Source organism: Carya illinoinensis, chromosome 4 (assembly GCF_018687715.1).
Source record: "Carya illinoinensis cultivar Pawnee chromosome 4, C.illinoinensisPawnee_v1, whole genome shotgun sequence".
Classification (NCBI taxonomy): Eukaryota; Viridiplantae; Streptophyta; class Magnoliopsida; order Fagales; family Juglandaceae; genus Carya; species Carya illinoinensis.
The window spans coordinates 20,270,377-20,291,346 of record NC_056755.1 but is presented as its reverse complement, the minus strand read 5'-3'; the positions used below and the strand labels follow the sequence as shown (position 1 = coordinate 20,291,346).

The 20,970-nt window shown below is 39.3% G+C and overlaps 1 protein-coding gene across 1 annotated transcript; it reads right to left on the bottom strand.

Annotated features, from left to right (window-relative positions):
• Positions 1 to 14,750: 14,750 nt before the first annotated feature.
• On the bottom strand, positions 14,751 to 16,057 carry LOC122306343. Its single transcript, XM_043118772.1, has 5 exons — positions 15,932 to 16,057; positions 15,610 to 15,849; positions 15,474 to 15,564; positions 15,144 to 15,384; positions 14,751 to 15,081 (listed from the first exon to the last, which is right to left on the bottom strand). Exons 1-5 carry the CDS (start codon positions 16,055 to 16,057, stop codon positions 14,751 to 14,753), a joined length of 1,029 nt encoding a protein of 342 aa, XP_042974706.1.
• Positions 16,058 to 20,970: the final 4,913 nt, after the last annotated feature.

The following is a 20,970-nucleotide window of genomic DNA, read 5'->3' as shown; positions in this document are numbered from 1 at the left end:
GCATATATCAGGACGTAGACCCTCCTGGAAACGCTCGGCCTGCATCTCCTCCGAGGCGATGAGTGGGGAGCAAATCGCCCAAGTTCTATAAATTTTCAGGCGTACTGTTCCACGGTCATGCTCCCTTGGACCAAGCTTGAGAACTCTCTTACTTTTTGCCGCCTCATGGAAGCGGGAAAGAAGTGATCATTAAATTCTTTCTTAATGCGTTGCTAGGTCACAGCGGCAAAAGACCCCAAACCTTAAATAAAATTCCCTTAAACATATCCTTAAAGTTCGTTGAACCTACGCTCTCCTATACTATAGCCTCGTTCCATAAATTCTACAAAAACTTGACCTCAATCATCTTAAGCAACTTAAAGCTAATTCCTCTCCTCATTGCTACGTGAGTTCCCACCTTACAAAGATTGCTTAAACCACGACATTCCCTTCAACCCTCAACATCATACAAGCGAACCACATCGCTAAGAATTCAAATCTACTACACTAAATGTTCATTCCTAATAATAGTATCATCGATTATACCGTCTTCCTGCTACAACACAACCCTTGACCCCCTCTAAGAAAAACGATTAAAACCAACAACATAAAACCAAAACCGAAACCACATAACAAGAAAACAAAAAGAAACTAGTATGCAATAACATAACTAAATAAATAAACACAAGCAAACTAGCTCAAATAAATTCAAACATATAAAACATGTCAAAAAGCAACGTTACTTAAAATAAATTTCAAAACACAACCTTAAAAACATTCTGGTACTACCTACGGGACATGTGGTTTTACCCAGAGCCGGACCGCTCTGATACCACCTGTGACGCCCCAAAATCCCCAAGCATGGACACGGGAAAATCAAGACGTTCGGATGATGACATCACGGGTCACCACCCTATCGACGTGTGCCAAGTGTGTGTATAAGCAACAAATGTGCACGAGAAACACGTAGCGGATAGCAAAGTTAATAACTAAGTACCAGAATTTTTCCTAGTTTAATACAAAACTGTTTAAAACATATGAAATAAAATATTACAAAACACAAATATAGCTTTAACCAAACAACAAAGCTTCAACTTTAACTCGAAACTCCGGCGGAGCCGCATCCTCGGGCTCAGCCTCCTCCTCTTCCTCGAACCCTGCACCAAAATCTACGGAACCAAAAATGGTGCCGCAGGTAAGTAAAATCCAAACACCACTAGATAAAAATATATTAAACTCAACAATATGCATGAAAGAATGCAATGCACTTGCCCCATAAAATCATAATTTTTCCACGCACGCCAAAAACCCATTTGGCCCAAAAACATAACCATTTAAAACCATTCCTCGCCATTATCCCATATAATGGCCCAAAACCGCTACCACCATTTTCCCAGAAAATGGATTAAAAGCCTCGAAACCAAACCTCGTCATTTTCCCAGAAAATGGCTCACATTCGAAAACCATAAAAACAATCTAATTATGCATGCACCATGATCTTCTCTAGGGATCATCCGCACACCCTGGCTCTGTGCTACACCGCAGGTAATGACTACGCGTGTGACACCTAAACGAGCGATGCCCAGACTCGCGCCCAGTACGTCCCTGGCCAGGCCATCCTCTAGTCCCCGCCACTCTAGGGACCACAGAGTCGACATGACAGCGTTACCGTATCGTGCGACTCGGTCGTCACCCTGCGACAACCCAGGGGATGTCACTCAGTATTATCCACTCCCGAATGACCAGAGGAGCTCCACAGAGATAATAACTCATCCCGGCTTGGGCTCGTGAGACACACGCACCCAAAAAACCATTTACGCCAATAAAACACGATTTTCTCGATTCAAATAAAATGCATAAATATGCAATATGCAACACACGCCTCATGGCACGAATAACCAACCAAATCACAAACAAACATAACTAAGCACTCCGTCCTCAAACCATCCGACCCCCGAACTCCTCGGACTCAGTTCGGAATCAGCCAACCAACAGATAAATATTTATTGAATGAGCAAAATATATTTAAATCTAAAAGTAGAGTTTGAAAAATACTTACAGCGCTATATGGTATTTTTTGAAAGCTCGCAGCGTTGCAAACGGCGGAAGAAAAGCAACGTAATAGTGTAATAAATTACCCATTTTCAAATGGGGACAAAACAAGGCTCGGGATTGATAGGGAATGGTCTAGGGATGTTTATGAAGTTAAAGGAAATGAGTTTTGGCTGTGGGTGGTGGTGGAAATGGCGGTCGAAGGCCAAAAAGGGGCTGAACGGAGTTGAGCTCGTGGGAGCTACTCCAGCAACGGATCAAGGCCAGAAATGGGTGGTTTAGGTCGGCAAGAGGTAGGGGAAGAAGCTGTGAAGAGATGGTGGCCGGAGGTGGTGCGACGGCGCGGGAATCGGTGAAAAACCGTATGCCTTGGAGGAGCTCGTGGTGGCTAACGGTGGCTCGGATGGAGGTGAAACTTGGTGGGGATGTTCACCGATGAGAGTGGAAGAAAACTGGATGGGTGGTGTAGGCCACGCCGCTGGCAAGTTCTGGGCTGCGAAAGCAACCGGCGACAGGGGGAAAAACAGAGCAGGTGTAGTGACTTCCAGGGGCTCGTGGCGGCTAACGGCTGGTCCTATGGCTCTGAAAATTGGTGGGGATGAACTCTAGTAGGAGGGGAAGAGAATGGTGGAGGTGGTGTACAACACAGCTGCCGGATGGCAGCGCAATGGGCGGCCGAAGTGGCAGCGATGGTAAGGGGAAAAAGAAGGGGTAGCGTGCTGGAGAGGGGAAACGAGGAAGAAAGAAGAAGAAAAAGAAAGAAAAGAAAGAGAAGAAGAAAAAGAAAAGGAAAAAGGGAAAAAGAAAAAGAGAAAAGAAAAGAAATGAGGTCCAATCCTCACTCCGGAAACCAAAAACAAATCTGCCGAAAACGATATTAAAAACCGTAAAACGACTAAAATAAATTAAACACGATATCAAATAAATTAAAACCAATTTAAAATACATTAATTTAAAATAAATAAACCAATATATTAATTAAATTAAAAACAACCATTCAGTGAAAATACACGTAAAAACGGGTTATCACAATGATTGCTTATTCTTTTTTCATGAGTTTACCGTAGGAGTTTATTCTTATCTCATGGGGTCACCATGATTACTTATTCTTACGTCATGGGGTTACCATGATGGTGTAGTCACAATAAATTGAACAATAGCTTAACTGAACGAGGACATACATGGGACCGAGACATTTCATAACTTGACATGGCATGCAACAAACAACATTTCATAACATAGCATACTTGCAATAGTGAACTTTATCTGACATGACTTACATGTAAAAAATGTCATACTTAACACGATATACATGCACTATATAGCAATACGTGATAGAATATCTTGTGTAACAGATGAATAATTCATGACAGAGTAAATTATGTGTAACAGAAAAATATGTGACAATTTGGCATGGCATGACATATATGATAAGAAACATACATACATTGTAGTTTCTTTACTTAGCACTCATACACAGTAAACTAATAGTAAGTTAAAATCTAACTTATCTCGATCGTCTCGTTCTATGATAATAAAGCGCCAAACACGAGGAACTGTAAGAGAGTATTTTAAAAATTATTAATTTAATCACTAAAGATTAGAAGCATGAAAAAAGCTAACTTAGAGTAAAATGACCATTTTTCCCTCTAAGTGTGAAAAAATGACCATTCTACCCCTAACTTAAGGATTTTACATCCTAATTCCAAAAATTTTTAAAATTTACATTCCTCATGTAAATTGTGTCCTAAACTCAAATATCAAATCAGAAAATTAAAAACAAATCACAACTATGAAAAACACACTGTGGCCAAAACATCCATAGGCCATTTTTCTTATTTTTTTTTGCAATTCCTTCTAACTTCAAAACTCATGCTTAAATCAAAATTTTGCAACAAAGATTGTCCTATCCTAAGTTTTAAACCATACTTAAAATATCCATTTAGAAAAAGCTAATAATCAACCCCAAACTTTTTGTAAAAAGATCCAAACTCTTGAATCACCCTTGGACCCCAAATCAAAACATCTCCAAGAATTCCAAAAAATCAAATCTTACTTCTAACATATTCATAACATCATCCTAAGATCAACCATGCTTTAAATCATCAAAATAAAGTCACCAAAATCACAAAATAACACTTGGAGTTTTTGATTTTACACTTAGTCAAAAAATAGAAACTTTTTTCTTAACATCTTTGATCAATCACTTGATCCATGGCTGAAAAGATGAGATCTTCAAACTAAAACATAACATGGTTTAAATATGTGTGCCAAAGAAGATCCAACCATCAAACTTAAAATCACATGGCTAAAACTCAATAAAACTAGGAATAACCCAAAAACATCAAATCTTAGGCCTAACCGAAATCCTCTTGCATAGAAAAATCAAATATTTAAAAATAATACTAAATATCTTCAAAATAATATTCTAACATGAAAATAAGAAACTTAGGATCATCATATAAAAATATCAAAGCCTTTAGAGTAAGATCAAATCACGAAATATTCAAACTTTCTCTGAACAAAAATTGTTTTTCCACTTCCAGTTTTCAAGTTTCTAGATCTAAGAAAATATATCATAAAGAAATTTATTCATGCAATAAAACCTCATGGAAACTCATAAAAATATTACAACAACACTCCATAAAATTTTCGGACCAAGATATGTCCATTAGCTTGGTCAAAAACTCCAAAACATAACATACTCTCTAGTTTTATGCCCAGAATGACCTTTCCATGGTTAAAAATAATTTTTACCAATACAATGACCATAAAATGAGACTAATAATATATCTACGGAAACTACACTCAAATAAGAACAAATTTTATGAAGGAGTCATTGTGTGAAAATACTTAAAAAGGGTAAAAAATCTCCATACAAAAAGACCCAGAAATCTGCCCGAGAAAACTCTTATGGGTTTCTCTCTAAGGATGGGTTGAAGAAGTGATGAATGGGAAAGAAATGTGTCTTGCACGGCTTTAGAATTCTGGAGGGGGAATATATGGGCTTGAATAACCTTTGATTGGAGGTGGTTATGTGACATAAAGTGGAGAATAGTGAGGGGCAAAGGACTGTCTGTAGAAGCTATGAGATATGGAGGTTGATAAGGTGGATTTATCCTTTACATCAAGGTACTATTGGGTGTAGCCAAGGGAAGTGGAAGGTATGCCATGTGGGGGAGGAAAATCCTTCAAGAATCTTTGCCAAGATGGCCAAATTCGTGGGCCTTGGTGGGCTTCAACCAAGTGGGCTTCAATTTGGGGTTTAAATGGTGTTTGGTTAAGGTTTGAGATGCTATCAAGCCCAAATCCAATTTTTCTTGGGCTAATCAAAATTCCAAGATTTAAAAGCTTGGATAATAATGTCATAACAAGGATTTAATGAATTAATAGCATGTAGAAGTGATTTAATCAAGTGATTAAACACAATACTAGAAATCGAATCAAAATTGGAGGCCAACTTTAGGGTTTAGAGAAACTGTTTTGGGTTTTGGTTTTCAACTAAACTTTTGAGGTTTCAATTCGATTCCAACCATTTAGGGTCTCACTAGGGTTGAAACCCTCTTTGGTCTGAGATAATTTGGTTGATCAGATGAAAAAAGGTTTTGTTTAGGTGGCATGATCTCACACTTTGATTTCCTTCACAAATCCATCTAATGGTTCCTTTTTGTGCCAAGTGTCTAATACTATTTACTATGTGTGGCTAAGATCTTGCCAAGTATCCCAATAAAACTTCTCTAACCTAATTTGGACATTCCACGCTGTGATTTTGAAAGTACTGCACTTAATACGCTTATCGAGGTTACTATTCACTTTGAAAAAATGCATAATAAACTTAGTACTGAAAAATCCTAAATATTCATATTAACCTACAATGAAAATCGTTCACCAAAACTCAACCTTGAAGTGCCCCTAAAAATAATTTCTCAATTTTGAACAAGCGTTTCCTTTGAAATTATGAAAATAGATTATTGTGCCATAAAATCCTAAATAATCAACTGAGTCTAGTGGCGCAGACCATTACGTATTCTGACACTTCTAACTACCTCAAATAATAAAAATCACATTTCTAGCACCACAGTGAGTGATAATACTGACTATGTTGATAGACTAAAACCTGTGCAATTGGTTAATTCGTGAAAACCACATAAGTTTTCACAAGGTTCTTAAAATATATAGAAATTCTGCCATTGAGTTTCTAGCGGGTTGTTACAATGCAACTGCTGTTCTAGGCAGCAAACCGAGGTTAGCCACAATGGCCTCCATGTGTGGAGGTGGAGCTGAGAGAAAGGGGATAGAGAGAGAGAGAGAGAGAGAGAGAGAGATAGAACCTAAGCGAAAAAGGGAGAGGAAGTTACAGACCATGCAACATGCGGGTTGCAATCTGACCATGGAGTCTTGCTTCACGATTTGCGGTGGCTCCACTTGCAGGCTCACTGCTGGGCTATGGCACATGAACGACAAGTGACTGGGCAACTTGCATGGAGGCAGTGGTCAAAGGAAAACATGCTTTGTTTTTGGCAAGTGAAATAGAGGCCTCTTAGAGTGCGATAGAGGCTGGACGTACTGGTTGGCAGTGGTGGAGTCTTGCAAGGCAGCGTCTGGCTTTTCTGTGGTTGCGACGTTGGTCTACGTGTACAGTTGCTGAGCATGACTTAGGTATGCTGTGGGCTGGAGTTGTGGTTTACATTGGCTGGGTGGAGTTTCGACGTGCTGCTGAGTGGTGATGGGTGGCCTACGGTGGTGGTGGTACTCTTTCGTTGATTAGGGAGGAGCATCTTGTGGTCTGGTTTAAGTTTGGGGCTAAAGGCAATAGCATGGGGCTTGATAAGAGGTTTGTGGTGGCTATTGGGCAGTGAGGAAGGGACCGAGGAGGTTGAATGGGTGGTGGTACAAGGATGAATCGGGGCTGAGAGCACAAGACTTACTCTATTTTTCCTGCAAAAAAATAAAGGCTTTTGTGTTGTGGGTGTAGTAATGATGTGGGTGTGGAAGTCGTATGCTGTTGACTATGGTGGGTAGGTTCATAGCAGCTAGGCGACAATGTTGGTGTGTGGGCTTCATTGGCCGGGATGAAAGGCTGATGGGTTCCTTACTCTTGGCATCGAGTTGCTTGTACAGGAGGTTGGGTGGTTGGCTCTGGGAACTTGAGCGGCAATAAGATTGATCAGAGAATAGGATGAGGGATAAAAAAAAATGAATTGAGAAGTAACCGATTGCAAGATAAACGAAAACTGCCGAGTGAAATGGAAACGAGGGAGAAACTTTGGGAAAAATAAAATCTTAGATGAGAGAAAATGAAAGGAAACTCCTAGCGTGGAAAGAAAGTGTGGCCCCCCCACCCACATATGGAAACACGAGAATTGAGGCATCGAAATGATGACAACACAGGTCACACATCTCATCACCAAGTGCCAAGTGTGTGTACGTACAACACGTATACAACAAAACAATGCAATAGATAATTAAAGTCAGTTAACTAAGTATCAGAATTGTTTTAAAACACAAACTCGCTTAAACACAAGCGTATCAAAAATGTTTCAAATATCCAGTAACAACATCATAAAACCAAAATACATAATTAAAAAGCAGGGAAATAATTCCCAATAAAAGCAAGCAAAATCCACCAATTTACTCATTTGGCCAAGCCGCCTCCTCAGGCTCAGCCTCATTGTCATCTGCATCAAAATTTACAGTACTAAAAAACGGTATCGCAGGTAAGTAATAATCCAAACAAACCACGAGATAAAAATACATTTATGCAATAACAAAATGCATGAACATGATGCCATATGCATGAGACCCAAAAATCATTTTCCCTGAAAATAAATAATTTTCCACGCATGCTAAAAATCTCATTTGGCCCAAAAATCTAATCCATTAAAGCATATCTGTCATTTTCCCAAAAAATATCCCCAATATAAAATCCATTAGTCAAATCCCGCAATTTTTCATAAAATGGCCCACATATCCAATTTTTAACCGTATCCACCATGATCTCCCCTGGGGACCATCCGCACACCCTAACTCCCATCGTCACATCATGGGTAATGACCACGAGTGTGATTTCGTAACGAGCGATGCCCAGTTTCGCGCCTAGCACTTTTATAGCCAAGCATCCTCTAGCCCTAACCAGCAGAGGGGCCACGGAGTCAGCACGTAGCGTTAGTAGCCAAGCATCCTCTAACCCCTACCAACAAAGAGACCATGGAGTCAGCACAAGATGTTACCATCCTGTCCAATCCCGTTGTCGCCCAGCAACAACCCAAGGACGTCACTTAGTATATTCCGCTCCCGAGTGACTAGAGGAGCTCCATCAAGATAATGCCTCATCTCAACTTGGGGTCATGATACACACGTACCCAAAAATCTATTTTACACATAAAAATCCAGTTTTCATTCATGCTCATGAACATGCATGCAATTATACAATATGAGGGCATGACACGAATGACCAACAGCCAATAAATCCCGACATCAATCAATCACACAAACTCTGTTCACCATTCCAATAGACCCCCAACTCCTCGGACTCAGTCCGACAAAACTAACCAATTTCACAAAATATTTGTTAAAGCAAAATATATTTAAATATCAAAGTTTATTAGGAAAATACTTACAATGCTTTAAAAGCAATAAAATCTGAAATTAGAAGCTCACGAACACCCAATGTAATGCCAAAAGCTAGCTCGAAAATACATCACCAAAATTTACAATTTTTAGGACTAAAATGGGTTTTGAAAACAAGATGATTTTGAGTAATATTTTTGGGAAATAAAGGGTTGATTTACTAGGATAAAATTAGGAGATTAAGGCTTGAAAATGGTGTTCAAGACAAGAGGACACACAACCAAGCAACCCAAAAAATGATGTTCACGGTTTTAAGCTAAAACAGGACAGATCTGGATCAAAGCAATTGGTTTTGAGTGTGACGCCCCCAAATCCCCACGCCCGAACACGGGGAAATCGAGACGTCCGGATGGTGACAACCCAGGTCACCATCCCATCGACGGGTGCCAAGTGTGTACAAAGGCAACAAATGTGCACAAGAAACACGCAGCGGATAACGAAAGTCATAACTAAGTACCAGAATTTTTCTTAACATAATATAAGCTGTTTAAAACATACTTAAATAAAATATTACAAAACACAAATACAGTTTTAAAACCATAAAGAAAAGCATAACATCAGCAACCCGGCGGAGCCGCATCCTCGAGCTCAGCCTCCTCCTTCTCATCCTCCAAACCTGCACCAAAAGCTACGGAACCAAAAATGGTTCCGCAGGTAAGTAAAACCCAAACACTACCAGATAAAAACACATAGAACTCAAACAATATGCATGAAACATGCCCAATGCACAAAGCCCATAAAACGTAATTTTCCACGCACGCCAAAAATCCCATTTGGCCCAAAAACATATCCTTTCCGAAAAACACGCCAAAAGTCACATTTGGCCGCCAAAAGTCCATTTGGCCCAATATCTCGCCAGAAGTCCATCTGGCCCAATACCACGCCAAAAGTCCCATTTGGCATCTCAAACCATTATCCAAATTATCCGTATGCACCATGACCTCCCCTAGGGGTCATCCGCACACCCTGGCTCCAGTGCCACACCGCAGAGTACCACTACGCATGTGACACCTAACGAGCGATGCCCAGTTCCGCACCCCGCGCGTTCGTAGCCAAGCATCCCCTAGCCCCGCTCCCGTCGTCTAGCGACAACTCAGGGGACATCACTCAGTTTATTCCGCTCCCGAGTGACCAGAGGAGCTCCACCGAGATAATAACTCATCCTAGCTTGGGCTCGTGATACACACGCACCCGTAATACACTTACGCCAATACATAGGCTTTTCACACAAAATCACAAATACACGTGCATGCACCATGCAATGCCATAACAAATAATCCAACAACAATAACCAAATAAACAGGCAACTCCGTCCTCCATCCATCCGACCCCCCGAAACTCCTCGGACTCAGTCCGGAATCAACCAACCAGCAGATAAAATAAATTGAATGAGCGATATATATTTAAATCTGAAAATAGAGTTTGGAAAATACTTACAGCGCTATACGGTAATTTTAGAAAATACCCGGCGTTGCGAACGGCGGAAAAACAGCAACGTCACAGTGAAAATTCACTGTGGCCGTGGGTTGTGAAAAACCCACTTTTGAACGGGGGCAAACTAGGACACGAAATTGATAGGGAATGGTCTAGGGATGATTGTGAAGCTATTGGAAGTGGTGGTTGGCCGTGGGTGGCGGCGAAATCGCCGGAAATGGCCGAAAAATGCAAATCGGAAACTAAGCTCGTAGGAGCTGTTCCGGTGGTCGTTGGAGGCCGGAAATGGGTGGGTTAAGACGGCAAGGAGTCGGTGATGAAGTGGTAAAGAGGTGGTGGCCGGAGGTGGAGCGACGGCGGCGGATCGAGCCAAAAACCGTGTGGAAAGAAATGGCTCTAGGTGGCTAACGGCTGGTCGGATGGGGGAGATATTTGGTGGGGTGGTGCGCCGGAGGGAGGGGGTTCGAACGAGACCGGCGGCGAGCCAAACGGTGGCCGGACGGCGGCGGTCTGGGCTGAAGAAGATTCCGGCGACAGGGGCAAAAACAGAGCAGGTGCAGCGACTTCCGGCGGCTCTCGAAAGCTAACGGCTGGTCCGATGGCTCTGAAAATTGGTGGGGATGATCTATGGTGGAAGGGGAAGAGAATGGTGGTGACGGTGCATCAAACGGTGGCCGGACGACGGAGAACTGGCCGGTCAAAGTGGTGGCAACGAGAATGAGAAAAAGAGAGAAGACGCACGGGACAGAAGGAAAGGAAGAAGAAAGAGAAAAGAAAGAAAAAGAAAAGGAAAAAAAGAAAGAAGAAGAAAAAAAGAAAAGAGAAAAAAGGAAAAGGAAATAGAGAAAAAGGAAAAAGATGTGAAAAGAAATGAGGTCCAATCCTCACTCCGGAAAACACGCCGAAAAGAGATTAAAAACCACAAAACAACTAAAAGAAATAAAACACAACATCAAATAAATTAAAAACCAATTTAAAACACAATAATTTAAAATAAATAAACCAATATATTAATTAAATTAAAAACAACCCTTCAGTGAAAATACACATAAAAGCGGGTCATCACATTGAGTCCCAAACAACCGAAAAACAGCAAGAGTTTAATCCATAAACTAGGACTTGAAAATACAAGAGGAAAATGAGGAAAAATTGAGCAAGAAAATGGGGTCAAATAGAGTATGACCCCCATGGATTGACCTACAAAAAGAAGAAAAAAATAGATGAAATAAAATAAAAGCAAAATAGGGAAAGATAGTCAATTTACAGCAACTAGATAAACTGAAACTTGAAGATGAAAAAGCTACCAATACCAGACCAAAAAAATGGAGAAGAAGCTACGGTAAACACTGATCTCGCCAAAGGAAGAACTGAAAATGGAAATGATGAGGAAGAAGGCAGCGGCACGGCACGGCACAGCAGAGAAGAAGAAGAAGAAGCCGAAAAGAAGAAGAAGAAGAAAATGAAGCTACAAGCAAGCGGGCTGGGCTTCCAATTCCTAATGGGCTAGGCCCAAAACAAAGGGAAAAAATAAAAAAGAAGAGCCCAATCCAAAAAAAAAAAAAACAAAAAAAAAAGATAGAGGGTCCACAAAATAAAAGGCACAATGAAATAAATAAAAGCCAAATAAAAACACTACAACTAAACATTAATAAATTAAAATATTTAAAATCCAACAATAAAATAATTTAATCTAGAGAGCAATTTAAATGCAAAGAAATTATTAATAGCAAGTAAGCACATAAAAATAAATTTCACATCTTAAAAATCATAAATTAAATCCAATGATTAACACATTAAATTTAAAATAAGAGAACCACTAATTATAATAATTTAAATAATCATTCATTGAAAATACACATAAAAACGGGTATTACATCCTCCCCCCTTAAAATAAAATTTTGTCCTCGAAATTAGTAAGGTCAAACATTAATGCTAAAGCAAGCCATGAGATTCGACTAAGAGCAGGCTTAGGAAACATATTGCCAATCACTCAAACAAATATGGGTATTTATCTCTCATGTCAGCTTCTCTCTCCCAAGAGAAATCTTGAGCCAACAGATCTCCCCATGCCACTTTCACCAAAGGTATCGACTTGGATCTCAGTCTTTGCTCTTTCCAATCCATAATCTGCATCGGGGCAACTTCATAAGTAAGATTCGGTTGTAGCTGAATGCGCTCTGGATCAACAAATCACGGCGCTTGCTATCCAAAACTCTTCTTCAATGATGATACATGGAAAACGTCATGAATTTTTCCAAAATATTCAAGCAATGCAACTCTATAAGCAATAGGCTCCACCTTTTCTAAGTTTTCCTTTCTTACCAAAATGTTTAACACCTTTCACGGGAGAGACTTGGAGATAAACCCAATCACCATCCTCAAAAGACGAGTCTCTTCTCCTCATATCTACATAACTTTTTTGACGACTTTGTGCTGCCGCCATTTTATCCCTTATAATCTGAACTTGACTTTGCATTTCTTGGATTATCTTTGGCCCAATTAACTTACTCTCTCCAACTTCATCCCAACACAACAGTGATCTGTACTTCCTTCCATAAAGAGCTTCATACGGTGTCATTTGAATGGATGCATGAAAACTGTTATTGTAAGCAAACTCTATAAGTGGCAATTAATTTTTCCAACTTCCTTGGAATTCCATAATGCAAGCCTGTAATATATCTTTAAGAGTCTGAATAGTGCGCTCCGACTAACCATCGGTTTGAGGGTGATACGTAGTACTAAAATTCAATTTAGTACCTAAAGCTGCTTGTAAACTCTTCCAAAAATGAGACATGAGCCGTGGGTCCCAATCTGACACGATACTCTTGGGTATCCCGTGCAACAACACTATCTCTTTAATATATAACTGAGTCAACTTTTCCAAAGAGCCGGTATTATTGATACTCAAGAAATGGGCACTCTTGGTCAATCGATCAACAACTACCCAAATTGAGTTCTTCCCACTAGGGGTCCTTGGTAAACCTACTACAAAATCTATAGCAATGTCATCCCACTTCCACTCTGGAATACAGAGAGGTTGAAGTATACTAGTGGGTCTCTGATGTTCAGCTTTATCCTTTTTCATCCCTTCCCAGTAGTAATTTCTCTTTAAGTCTCGATACATCTTTGTGCTTCTAGGATGCACTGAATGAGCCTTATAGCTTCTGCCAATATTTGCTCCTTAAATTCCGAATCTTTAGGAATTGCTCTATGATTCCGAAATCAAAGAATACCATCCTTATCCAAACTGTAGTGCAAAGGTCCTTTAGATTTCCTAACTCCCTTCTTGATATCTAACAACTTCAGATCCTTCCTCTAGAGAGTCTTCAATTCCTCAAAATCAATAACTCGAAAATCAAGAACTAAAGAGAATACTTCTTCTTGTTGCAAGCTCTCGATAATAAGCCTTCTCATCCCACAAAGAAGTGAGTCCAAGCCTAACGATACGGCCTCATCCACCAAATGAGACTTCCAAATCAACGCATATGTGACTAGATTCACTTTCCCTGGATGATACTTGATCTCGCACTGATAATTGCTGATCAACTCTAACCATCACCTCTGTCTTACATTGAGATTCTTCTGCTAGAATAGACGTTTTAAGCTCTTGTGATCCTTCTAGACTTCACAAACTTTTCCATAAAAATCTTGTGGCTAGATCTTAAGAGCAAACACTATCGCTACCAATTTCAAATCATGCGTAGGATAATTCTTCTCATGATCTTTCAACTAACGTGATGCATACGCAACAACTCGCCCCTCTTGCATAAGGATGCATCCTAATCCAAACTTGGATGCATCACTAAAAACCAAAAACAGCTTGTGCGATTCAGGAAGTGCCAACACAGGCGCTGTTGTCAGTCTCTTCTTCAACTCTTGGAAACTTCTCTAACACTTGTCTGACCAAACAAACTCAGTATTCTTCCTAATCAAAGCAGTGAGAGGTCCTAATAATTGAGAAAATCCTTCCACAAATATTCGATAATACTCGGCAAGTCCCAAGAAACTTTGAGTCTTACGCACTATTGAAGTACATGACCACAACAAAATAGCTTCCACCTTGCTAGGATCTACGGCCACACCTCTTAGGAAATTACATATCCAAGACATCTAACTTCTTCCAACCAAAATTCACACTTGCTAAACTTCGCATACAATTGGTGTTCTCTTAACTTCCCAAGCACCAGACGAAGGTGATAAGCATGTTCTTCCAAATTTCGAGAATAAGTTAAAATGTTATCTATGAAAACCACCACAAATGAATCCGAATAGGGTTGAAACACCCAATTCATCAAATCCATAAAAGTTGTAGGGGTATTAGCTAACCCAAAAAGCATCACCTTAAACTCATAATGCCCGTATCTCGATCTAAAAGCAGTCTTGGATATATCCTTATCTCTTATCCTCAACTAGTAGTAACCTGATCTCAAATCAATCTTCGAGAAAACAGCTGCTCCTTGAAGCTAATAAAAAAAATCATTGATTCAAGGGAGAGGGTAGTTATTCTTGATGGTCACCTTATTGAGTTCTCGATAGTCGATACACATTCTAAGAGTACCATCCTTCTTCTTAACAAATAAAATAGGCGCTCCCCAAGGTGAAGTACTTGGCTGAATAAACCCCTTATCTACCAATTCTTGCAACTGAACCTTCAACTATTTCAATTCAGCCGGTGCCATATGGTAAGGAGCCTTGTGCATAGGAAACGCCCCAGGATCCAAATCGATGGCGAACTCCAACTCGCGAACTGGAGGTAACCCAAGTAAATCATCCACGAACACATTAAAAAATTCTTCCATAATTGGGATATCCACTAGAGACTTCTTCTCAGATGGCGTAGATAGGACTTGGACCAAAAAGGCGTCCGCTCCACAAGCTATATCTCTCTTCACTTGAATTGCAGATATAACTACTGACCTTTCCTTCAACTTACTTCCCACAAATTCCAAATAATCTCCTTCCAAGAGTTGAAAGCTAATTACTCGACTTTTGCAATTGATACTTGCAAAATATTGATACAACTAGTCATTCCGAGGATAATATTGAACCTCAACAATTTGAACACAACCAAATCTGCATCAAGTGTCCTTCCACCAAAATCAAAAGGATAGCCCAATGTGACTTTAGAACACCACACAATGTCACCGTTAGGGAGAGTCACTACCAAAGATTGTGATAATGGCTCTGTGACTAGATTGCACATCGGTGAGAAAGTAGCAGACACGAATGACTGAGACGCACCCAAAACAAACAAAGTATAGGCATAAAAATCATACAAATGAACTCTTCCTGAACCAATCACAATTATCAATGAAATCCAAAAGTAAAAAATCAACTCACACTAAACATCAAATCCAAAGATTAAATTAGACCCATACCTGTAATCACTCCACCATCTTGCGTCTCTGGTGCCTCATCATCAACTTCTCCAGGAGTAACAGCATAAACTCGGGCTTGCACCACTTGCCTCTGATTATTCTTGCCACCACGTCATCCTCCACGACTTCCTTGAACCTGAATAGGGCACTCACGAGCAAAATGCCCCTCTTGGACACAACAGTAACATTGGGTCCCACCACTCTGCAGGCACTCGCCCTCATGGGCTCTATTGCACCTACCGCAAACTGGTACTCGGCATCCCATACGCACGCCAAAGGGGAGCCCACTCCCTTCACCAGCAAAACTCCGCCTCTTCTGACCTGGAGCTACTCCCTTCACCAGCAAAACTCCGTCTCTTCTGACCAGGAGGGGAGCCTACCACAAAACTATTCTCATGCTCCATAATGGTGGCCATATCAACTAACCTCTAAACATTTGTAATTTGATGACAAGTTACCAGTTTGCGTATATCATGTCGCAGACCCTCTTGGAAATGCTCGGCCTGCATCTCTTCTATGGCAATGAGGTGAGTAGCAAATCGATTGAGCTCCATAAATTTCTGGGCATATTGTTCAACAGTCATATTTCCTACCAGACTATTAAATTCTCACACCTTTTGTCACCTGGCAAAAATTGACGAAAGATCGCAACTCCATCACTAAAATTTCTCTCTTAGTCCTCCACCAATTAGCCGCATCACCTTGCAGTAGATAACTTGCATATAGCACTTGTTGAGCCTCAGTGTATCCACAAACTTCAAACGTCCTTTTTAAATCTTCAATCCAACTTCTAGCTCGAAGTGCTCTTCACCAATAAAAACAGGAGTCCTATGCACTAAAAAGTGCTCATAGGTGCATCTGACTTGCACCTCTCTATTTTGATCTCCTTGCGGCGGCCGAAAATTTGTTGAAGAAATTCTGTCATTCTATTTAAAGCTCTAGCTATCACATAGTTCCCATCACCATGTTGCAAATCATCCTCGAGTTCACCGATAGGCCTTCTCCATCTTACCATCTTCCTGCCATAGCGTAACCTTTAATCCCACTTAACTCCGAATACAACAAATGCAATAAAATATAATAATACAATTTAAAATAAACAAAAGACATAAAATCAAACCACACAATTTAAAATAACATGATATAAGTTAAATAAAATAATTATAAGACAAATCCAAATTAAAACTTACAAACTTTTTGTACTACACCGACGGGACATGTGGTTTTACCTAGATCCAAACCTCTCTAATACCACCTATGACGCCCCTAACCCCCACATATGGAAACACGAGAATCGAGGTGTTAGGATGATGATAACACGGGTTACGCATCCTATTACCAAGTGCTAAGTGTGTGTACATGCAACATGTGTACAACAAAGCAACGCAGTGGATAATTAAAATCAATTAACTAAGTACTAACATTTTTTTAAATTACAAACTCACTTAAACATAAGCGTATCAAAAATGTCACAAATATCCAGTAACAACATCATAAAAACCAAAATACATAATTGAAAGGCAGGGAATTAATTCCCAATAAAAGCAAACAAAAGCCACTAATTTACTCCTTCAGCAGAGCTACCTCCTTGGGCTTAGCCTCCTCGTCATCTGCATTAAAATCTATGGTACCAAGAAACAGTACTGCATGTAAGTAATAATCCAAACAAACCACAAGATAAAACTACACTAATGCAATAACAAAATGCATGAACATGATGTCATATGCATGAGACCCAAAAATCATTTTTCCCGAAAATGAATAATTTTCTACGCACGCCAAAAATCTCATTTGGCTCAAAAATCTAATCCATTAAAACATATTTGTCATTTTTCCAGAAAATGGCCCCAATATAAAATCCTAGTCAAATCCCGTCATTTTCCAACAAATGGCCCACATATCTAATTTTTAACTGTATGCATCATGATCTATCCTAGAGACCATCCGCACACCCTGACTCCCTTCGTCATACCATAGGTAAGAACCATGCGTGTGTATTCATAATGAGAAATGCCTAGTTCCACACCCAGCGCGTTAATAGCCAAACACCTTCTAACCCCCGCCCGCAGAGGGGCCATGAAGTTGGCACGAGATGCTACCATCTCGTCCGATCCCGTTGTTGCCCAGCAACAACCAAGTGGACGTCACTCAGTATATTCTGCTCTCGAGTGACCAGAGGAGCACCACCAAGACAATGTCCCATCTTGACATAGGGTCATGATACACACGCACCCAAAAATCCATTTTACACATAAAAATGCAGTTTTCCTTCATGCTCATGAACATGCATGCAATTATGCAATATAGTGGCACGACACAAGAATGACCAACAACCAATAAATCCCAACATCAATCAATCACACAAACTCTGTTCACCATTCTAACCAACACTTAACTCCTCGGACTCAGTTCGGCACAACCAACCAATTTTACAAAATATGTGTTAAAGCGAAATATATTAAAATCTCAAAGTTTATTTGGAAAATACCTATCGCACATTAAAGGCAATAAAATCTGAAAGTAGAAGTGCATGAATACCTGATTTATCACCAAAAGCTAGCTCAAAAATGAATCACCAAAATTTACAAGTTTTGGGACTAAAATGGGTTTTGAAAACAAGATGATTTTGAGTAATATTTTTAGGAAACAAATGGCTGATTTACTAGGATAAAATCAGGAGATTTAGGCTGGAAAATGGTGTTCAAGACAAGAGGACACTCCAAGCAACCCAAATAATGATGTTCACGGTTTTAAGCTAAAACAGGGAAAATCTGGCTCAAAGCATTCTATTTTGGGTAAAAACAATTGAAAAAAAACAAGAGTTTAATCCACAAACTAGGACCCAAAAATACAAGAGGACAATTAGGGAAAATTGAGCAAGAAAATGGGGCCAAATAGAGTATGGCCCCCACTGATTGACCTGCAAAAAAAAAGGAGAAAAGAAGATGAATTAAAATAAAAGCAAGATAGGGAAAGATAGTTCGGTTTATAGTAAGAGGAAAAACTGAAACTTGAAGATAAAAAAGCTACAAATACCAGACGAAAAAAATGGAGAAGAAACTGCAGTAAACACTGGTCTCACCAAAGGTAGAACCAAAAATGGAAATGATGAGGAAGAAGGCAGCGGCACGGCACAATAGAGAAGAAGAAGAAGAAGCCGAAAAGAAGAAGAAAATGCAGCTGCACAGTAGGTGAAGAAACCAACTGAAATGAAGAAGAAAAGAAGGAAGTGGTGGCGTAGCAAATGAAGAAGAAATGGAAAGCCCTAAAAGGCTAAGCCAAACGGTGACGTTTAGAGAGAGAGGAAGAGCTGAGATGCAAGCAAGTGGGCTGGGCTTCCAATTCCAAACAGGCTGGGTGCAAAACAAAGGGGGGAAAAAAAAAGAGCCCAATCCCAAAAAAAAAAAAAAAAAAAAAAGATAGAGGGTCCACAAAATAAAAGGCACAATGAAATAAATAAAAAGCCAAATAAAAACATTACAACTAAACATTAATAAAATAAAATATTTAAAGTCCAACAATAAAATAATTTAAGCTAGAGAACAATTTAAATGCAAAGAAATTATTAATAGCAAGGATGCACATAAAAATAAATCTCACATCTTAAAAATCATAAATTAAATCCAACGATGAACACCTTAAATTTAAAATAAGAGAACCACTAATTATAATAATTTAAATAATCATTCATTAAAAATACACGTAAAAATGGGGTACTACAGGAAGTCGCGCATCAAAATAGAACTCACAGAGTTGGCCAAAATGCAAGAGAATGGGAGGTGTCTGTTGTAGTGGGTTGGAAAGTGAAAAGGACAAGAACAAACAAAATAAATAAAGAGATTAAACCATTGGGATTGGGGAAGAAAACATAGGGAAGTAAGAAGAAACCTACTTGATCCGAAAACAACATTGTTTGGTTCCAGAAACAAAAATAAAAATTGGGTTTGGGCTTGGGCCTTACATTGCTACTCCTTCCACCAACACAAGATAGGCCCCTGTTCTCCCTCACCAAAAACAAAGCATAGTTCATTCCCCTTGCATGGCAAAAATGTACAACAATCCCGCAAGCCTCCTAAGCCACCTTACTCCACAGAAAACGCCACCCAAGCCTTCACCCTACTGTTACCATTGTTCAAGCATAGTAGGAACACCGTAGGCCGCCGTCACTACTCTCTCTCTCTCTCTCTCTCTCTCTCTCTCTCTCTCTCTCTCTCTCTCTCTCTCTCTCTCTCTCTCTCTCTCTCTCTCTCTCTCTCTCCCCCTCTTCGATATCACATTTCTAACCACATATTGTTATCTCAGCCACTTGGCCACCGCTACTCACCGAAAACAAGTCTCCATCATTGGACATCGACCACAAACCACCCTCCCCACCTCAAGGTTGCACAACCTAAGACAAACCACCCTTCTTGGTAATTTCCTCCCTCGCCCTTAGATTATCTCTCTCTCACTCTCTCCAATGTAGTTTTATGCTAATGGGTTAGGGCTAAGGTTAAAATTGACATGGACATGCATGGGTTACGTTGCATGAATATTTTGTGTCACAGGTCTAGCCATAAGGGACGACATTCAAGCTTGCATAAATGGTTTAAGGTTGATGATATTTTTTCCATTAAGATCAAGTGAAAAAATGATGTTGGGATGAGGAGATATTGTAGGGCTTAATTGTGTAATTATTTGGAGAAATTAGGTGGTTATAAATATTTGAAGAGCAATGATGTTTTTGGATTATGATTATAGGCCAAATGAAATCTAGGTTATTTAAGTACTTCGGGTTTAACTAGGAGTATTTATTTAGACTATTTTAGGAATACTGAAGGAATGTCAGGAAATTAAAGTTGGACACATGAACACTAGATTTATGACTTTCATGTCAATATTATGGAGTTAATATGATTTTAGGAATTAATCCTAAAATTATTAGGAGAAATTATATGGAAATCAAAGTATTTTGAGGAGTGGTGATATTTTAAGGTTCTAAAGATTTTCACACATTAAGCAAATCTAAATTTTTATACCTCAAGTTTTAATTATGAAGTATGTGTTCAATTGAGAATTTACATAATAAGTTACATGACAATTTTTATTGGTGAAGATTGATATTCGTTTGACACTATTGTGAGGAAATTTAGAGAAGTTAAAAAGTCCAGATAAGCAAGATTTCTATGCTCGACTTTGCATAAAATGAATGGACTAAGGTTGATTTTATGAAAAATATGCATGTTTTGTTATAAAAGAAAACTTGAAAATAACCTCGGTCATTTATTTACATTACTCATGAAATCTGTATAAAAAAAGAAAAAATATTTTCTATTATGACTGGTGTAAACATGAGGTATTTTTTAGATTCTATTTTTGAACTGTACAAAAAGGGCGAATATGAAAATTTGTGCATAGTTATGTGTAGATGCTCTAAATTTATTTTGAATATGTGAAAATAATTTGACTCTATTTAGTACTTTGCTATGATATGATATGGCATCTAAAAAATTTTGGC